The sequence below is a fragment of the Garra rufa genome, chromosome 5, assembly GCF_049309525.1.
Source record: "Garra rufa chromosome 5, GarRuf1.0, whole genome shotgun sequence".
Taxonomy (NCBI): Eukaryota; Metazoa; Chordata; class Actinopteri; order Cypriniformes; family Cyprinidae; genus Garra; species Garra rufa.
This window is the reverse complement of record NC_133365.1, coordinates 50859268-50866395: the sequence shown is the minus strand read 5'-3', so window position 1 is coordinate 50866395 and position 7128 is coordinate 50859268. Positions and strand designations below refer to the sequence as shown.

Sequence of the window (7128 nt, the reverse complement as noted above, 5' to 3'; positions counted from 1 at the left end):
TTTATTTCATGATGTATCATTTGGCAAAATTTCTACTTTTTCCATTATAACATTTTGTCAATTTCATTTTTTTTCGATTTTAACTTTTTCCTTATAGACTTTTTACAGTTTTCAGTCAATTCTGAGTATCTCATAATTTTTTACCTGTGATAATTTTGACTTTGTTATATTATGACTTTGTATCTCATAATTTTGACTTTTTTTCTGCTATAATAATGACATTTAACATTGACTTTTTTTGTGATAATCATGATTTACTGAAAGCATTTTTTTCCTCTACAGGAGAAATGGGCTTCCATACAAGGAACATGTATAAAGAAAGTAAACAGGGTCGTTTTGATTTCGTGTCAACTTAAAATAAAAAAATTCCCATTTGCTGGAAACAAAGTCTTTAGCAAGACCTAAAGTTAGACTCGCAAATCCTAAATGTGTTTACAGCCGGAACAGACAGTTTACAGTTAATGATGGTCTATGCAACTGGAGACTACTTTATGCATAAATGTTTTTGCATAAATCCGGCACAGTAGATGCACGTGTTGGTGTGCTTGTGAAACACAGGGCTCATTATGTGTGATCTGTCTGCAGTTTCACTGCCTGCAGCCGCTGCCGCCGCAACAACACGAGAAAGCCTCCAACCAACTGCCATTTCCCACAATCCATACGAGGAGAGGATCTGTGCGGAAAAATAAAAGCCAAATTAACAAGCAAAACAAGAAACAGAAAAGCCCTTCTGTAAGGTTGACTAGCAGCAGTGCATTGCGTGTTTGTGTCTGGTGTAAATGCTGTGCCAACTATGCAACGTTTGCTTCTGTGCAGGACAATGACCGAAGCGCTGGCAGATGTGCATCGTTATGACTCGCGTGTACAGAGAGAATTTAATCCACAGAATAAAGCTTCATTAAAAATCAAAAACAAAAAACGCTATTATGTCCTCGGCCAGTTTCTGTATAAAATGTATGTAAAGGATTTTTTTTAATAAATTATATTTTTAATCAGCTCTGACAGTGGCCTTGTGCTCTTTTATTGTTTGACCTTCCTGGAGATTCCTTGCATCTGTTTTATTTTTCATTAGTTTAACCTTGAATAATCATTACATGACTGTCTTAGCATTTACCATGGTAACAAAGAGAGAATGGGTTACATTTTTAAGGGAATGAGAGGCTTTTAATTTTTTTTATGAATTTCTGTTTTTAGAAAAGGCATGTTGTTTGGTACACTGAGCTATCTATGAAGTAAAAATTGGATGAAATGGGATAAAGTGTTATTGAAAGAAAAAGTTTTCCAGCAGTTTTCAGTTCCCAGCAGACACCTTCTTCATATCAATTTTGATGTCAAATATCAGTCAAGACTTGATGAGAATGCTGTAACATCAGTTAAAAATGCAGTTTGGATGGCAATTTCTTCCAGAGGTAATTGGGTGAAAATTGAAAGTTGGTCCCACACTGAAATTGGTTTAATGCATATGTAGGCCAATATGTTTGACATTCAATTTACATCAAATTAATGTCAAGTTTTTTTTTTTTTTTTTAAGTCAGTTTTGATGTCATTTTGAAATCTTTTCAACATCAATTACCCACTTGGTAGAACACAGCCAAATAAATAAATTCTAAGGAATTCGTATGAAGTTACTGCCTTTTTTGTCAAATTCGATTTGTCAAAATTTCAAATTTGTCAATTTTGACGTGAAAATGCTGACTTTTCATTATTCAAGTCATTATTTTGACATGTCAAAATTATGAGATAGTAAGTCATTATCATAAATCATAATTTTGGCTGTCATAATAATGACTATCTCATAATTTTGATTTTGTCATAATGACTCTAATAGTTTTTATCTAATAGTTTTGTCTTTGTCATAATGTCTTAGTTGAAAGTTGAAAGTTTATTTGCACATATAACATTTAAAATACAGCTTTGCAAATCCAATAAAAAAGAAAAAAGAAAAAATGAAAATACTGTGCAGGAGAGAGTGAGAAGACCCTGAGGTCTTATAAAACCACCTCCCCAAAATCCCATTAAATGGAAATAAAGTTACATCAAACAAGACAATACAATCACACATCAAGCATTTAAATATAACAAATTAACAAGATAAACTCATTTATATGTTAACATTATTTTCAGCTCTCTTTTGAAAGAGTTTAGAGTGGTTTTAGTCTTTAAAGCGGGGTCTAAATGATTCCAGAGCAAAGGCCCTCTATATTTCAGTGTAGATTGATTGGCCGTAGTTCTACAAAAAGGAAGATAAAAGTCTTTGCAGCGCCTTGTGGAATAAGCATGAACATCCGAAGAATACATGAAAAAATTATTAAAAACTCTGGGCATAATATTTGTCATATTCACATACTTGTACATAAAGATATTTATGCAATAGATGTTAACATTAAATATAGTCAAAATGTTATATTTTATGAAAAGCGGAGCAGATGATGACAATCTATTTGATTTACTCATAATTCTTAAGATTTTCTTTTGTATTAATAGAATCTTATTTAGATATGTTTGGCATGTTGCACCCCAAACAATATTACAGTACAGAATGTGGGGATAAATTAAACTATAATATAATGTTTTCATACATAAAATATCAATTAAAGAGCGAACTCTACTCAATATACCAACAGATTTCATTATTTTTCTACAAACATGTTGAATATGATATTTCCAGGTTAGTTTTTGGTCGACAATGACACCTAAAAATTTTATTTGGTTCACTTGGCTAATTTTTAAACCATCAATTGATACCTCTATGTCCTGACAATCTCCTTTATTTTTTGTGCTAAAAATCATATAATTAGTTTTTTGTATATTAAGAGAGAGTTGATTTACTTTAAACCATTTAGAAATGTTTTGTAACTCTTCATTTGCTTCTCTTATCAATGTGTCAATGTTAGAATGAGATAATAGAAGACATGTATCGTCAGCAAACATAAGTGGCATAACATTTTTACAAACAAATCTTAAATCATTAATATAAATTAGAAATAATAGAGGTCCCAAAATGGACCCCTGCGGTACCCCGCATAATAGTTTTCCCCTACTTGAGCTCAGATTGTTAACATAAACAAATTGCTCTCTCTCATCCAAATAGTTTTGTACCCAATTTAAGGCTATATGTTTAATGCCATAATTTTCTAATTTTGCTAAAAGAATATTATGATTTATTGTGTCGAATGCTTTTGACAAATCTAAAAATATACCAATAGTGTTATTTTTTTTATGCAGATTTTTTGTGATTTTATCGACAAACTGTAAAAGAGCCATTTCTGTAGACATGTTCTCTCTGAAGCCATACTGGTGATCATATAAGATCAAATTTTCTGTAAAGTGTTTTAATATCCTTTTATAAACTAATTTTTCCAGTATTTTAGAAAACAAAGGTAAAACTGAAATTGGTCGATAATTATTAAATAAATGCGAATTCCCAGACTTAAACAAAGGAGTTACTTTAGCTAATTTGAGATCTCTTGGTACAACACCTGTTTTAAGTGACAAAGAGAGAACATAGGTTACAGGCTCAATAATAGAGGAAGCTACTTTCTTTATGAGACTAGCTCTAATTTCATCATGTCCTGGAGCTGTGTCCTTCATCTTTAATATGATTTCAAGCACTTCATTAGGAGTTGGAGGATCAAATTCATTTAAACAGGGATAAGGCAGATCAAAAATTTGTGAAGTAAATTTTCCTGTATTCACAATGTTTTTTGCCAGTGAAGGACCAACATTCACAAAGAAATCATTGAAACCGTTTGCTATATCGATAGGGTTTTGATAATTCTCGATACCATCAGATAACTGAGATGGAATACATCGAGTTGTTTGTTTTTTATTTAATAATTCATTTATAACATTCCAGGTGTTTTTTACATTTTCACATGAATTTCCTAACTTTTCAGAACTTTTAGAACTTTGCTGAATCTGTTTTTATATTTTTTATAATACGCAGTATTTAACGGTGTGGGGCTAATGAGAGATTTTTTATACAACTTATTTTCAGTAATGGAAGATTTTCTTAATGCAGGTGTAAACCATGGCTTAGAAATATTCCTGTTTTTACTTCTACTTTGTACCAATGGAAAACATTTATTAAACAAAGATGAAAATATATTCATAAATGTCTGATAAGCTGTTTCGGCATCCTGATGTCCGAAGACCTGATTCCATGATATCTCAGCCAATGACCTTTTAAAAGACTCAACATATTTAGAAGTAAGTCTACGATGTTTCATACTATAGGTTGGCTTTTTTTGCAGAGAATTTGTAAAAAACAGAAATACAGGGAGATGATCTGAAATATCAGTAAGCATTACACCTGATGTGATTGAATTTACAAAATGATTAGTTAGTATATTGTCAATTAAAGTTGCCGATGAAGACGTTATCCTTGTTGGTTTATCAATAAGTGGATAAAAATAATAAGAATAAAGTGTATTCAAGAACTCAATGGAGGAATTAGATTCATGTTTCAAAAGATCAATGTTGAAATCTCCAAGAAGAATGCAAGTCCTATTCTTATCACTTATAATCTCCAACGTAGAGGACAAAGCCTCATTAAAAATGTCAATATCATTATCAGGTGGTCGATAAATGCATGTTTATGCAGAATTATGAGATAGTAACTCATTACAATGACAAAGTCAAAATTATGAGATACTAACTCATATTAGAAAATATAAAATTATGAGATACTAAGTCATTATGAGAGTCAAAATTATGAAATACTAAGTCATGTGACAAAAGCCAAAATTCTGAGACAGGAAGTCATTATTATTATAGCATTATTATAGTATCTCATAATTTCGACTGTCAGTACTGTAATTACTATCTCATAATTTTAACTCATAATAATGACTTACTATCTCATAAGTTTGACTGTCATAATGACTTAGTATTTCATAATTTTGTCTTTTCTCATATGACTTTGTATCTCATATTTTGACTGTCAGTAATTACTAAGTCGTATGAGAAAAGACAAAATTATGAGATACTAAGTCATTATTCTCTCAATTTTGATTTTTTTGTCATAATAATGACTTAGCAGTCATTATGACAAAAAGTAAAAATAAGATACTATCTCAATTTTGACAAAATTACAAAAAAGACAAAATTATAAGATACTAAGTGTCTTATAATTTTGACTGTCAATAATTACTATCTCATAATTTTGACTGTCATAGTAATGATTTACAGTCTTTTAATATTGGCTTTTGTCATTATGACAGTTATGGGATACTAAGTCATTATAACAATCCCCTAATTTAGTTTTTTTTGTCCTAATGACTCAATGCCTTTTTTTTCATGACTTACTATCTCATAATTTTAGCTTTTTTGACTTAGTCATTATGACAGTCAAAATTATGAAATACTTTTGAGATACAAAGTCATATGAGAAAAGACAAAATTATGAAATACTAAGTCATTATGACAGTCAAACTTATGAGATAGTAAGTCATTATTATGAGTTAAAATTATGAGATAGTAATTACAGTACTGACAGTCGAAATTATGAGATACTATAATAATGCTATAATAATAATGACTTCCTGTCTCAGAATTTTGGCTTTTGTCACATGACTTAGTATTTCATAATTTTGACTCTCATAATGACTTAGTATCTCATAATTTTATATTTTCTAATATGAGTTAGTATCTCATAATTTTGACTTTGTCATTGTAATGAGTTACTATCTCATAATTCTGGCTTTTTTCATATGACTAAGTATTTCATAATTCCGACTGTCATAGTGACTTACTATCTCATAATTGTGACTGTCATAATAATTACATACTCTCATAATTTTGTCTTTTGTCATAATAATGACTTAGTCAAAATTATGAAATACTGTCATGACAAAAGCCAAAATTATGAATCATTATGGGTCAAAATTATGAGATAGTCATGACAAAAGCAAAAATGATGAGATACTGTCATAATGACTTAATGACATAATGATCTCATTATTTAGACTTTTGTTATTTGACTTAGAATATCATCATTTTTATGACTTAGTATCCCATAATTTTGGCTTTGTCATGACTGTCAATTTTGACTGAAACACTGCCAAAGAAAGAAATTACAAGTTTGTATGAAGTTCCTGCCTTTATATTGCAATTGATGCGTTACTAAGCCTAAAATACACTGAGCAAAAAATGCAAAAGACTAAAAAAAAATTCTTACTTTAACTTACCAAGTAAAAAAAAAAATACTATTGATTTATAATAAATAATTCATCAATCAAACAAGCAAATTCATGATTGATTAGTGATTAAAATTTTGTTTCATCTGTAAAATTGTTCAATTATGTATAGCTAAACATGATTTTTTTAATCCCCTATTTAACCTTGTGATTCATTTTAAAAATACCTTACTGAAAATATTTTTACATCTCAGTAATGTCACACCCACACAAAAAAAACTCAGAGCAGAACTCTTATTAGAACATTTATTCAAGTACATTGATGCTTCACTCTCATTTTCATCTATTTACACAATAAATAAGGCACAGCCCACCAGAAAAGGTGGGAAAGCGCAGCTCTCATGACTTCAATCATCACACTTGTTGCAAGTTGTTGACTGACGACACAAATCTGATACGATCCAAAACCAGTCATGTTGGAGCTAAACAGATTGTGAAGAGAGAAAACTTGAGCGTTCTCTCAGGAGAGTCATGAGCCGAAGGCCCAGTGTTTGTGATGGACGTGATGTGATCTCACTCACTGAGGTCCTGCTTCGTCCCACTGGCCAGTGTTGATAGGTCCTCATACAGTGAAGGGTTACGACAGCAGGACCTGCTATATCTCTGTCCTGAGACGTGTCCATCAGCTCTGACCACAACACATCTCTGGTGTCCTTCTCCACCGGTGGGTCAGATTGCAGGAGGCTCTCGCATGGCTAAACTCACCGACTGAAACCACGGCAGGCAATGAGTTTGGGGTTAGTGTCAGTGCTGTTGGTCTGTTTTCAGACCTTAATGTCCTGGGACTCTGACATCTTAGCCAATGTCTTTTTAACACGCAGGGCGGTGAGACGAGAAGCTGGATTATGAGCCCAACACTCTGTCATGAGCTTCCCCATCTGCCTTAAACACTAAAAATAAACAAAGAAAATCACATTAATAAACTATTTCT

The 7128-nt window shown here is 31.4% G+C and overlaps 1 protein-coding gene across 1 annotated transcript in view; it reads right to left on the bottom strand.

Annotated features, from left to right (window-relative positions):
- Nucleotides 1-564: 564 nt before the first annotated feature.
- bmpr1ba (bone morphogenetic protein receptor, type IBa) overlaps nt 565-7128 on the bottom strand; it is a 42722-nt gene continuing 36158 nt past the window's right edge. The window contains exons 9-12 of the mRNA XM_073840129.1: nt 6968-7079; nt 6719-6892; nt 3475-3479; nt 565-673 (exon numbers count right to left, since the gene is read on the bottom strand). Coding sequence (XP_073696230.1) covers nt 565-673; nt 3475-3479; nt 6719-6892; nt 6968-7079 — 400 coding nt within the window. The remainder of the gene's footprint in view (nt 674-3474; nt 3480-6718; nt 6893-6967; nt 7080-7128) is intronic.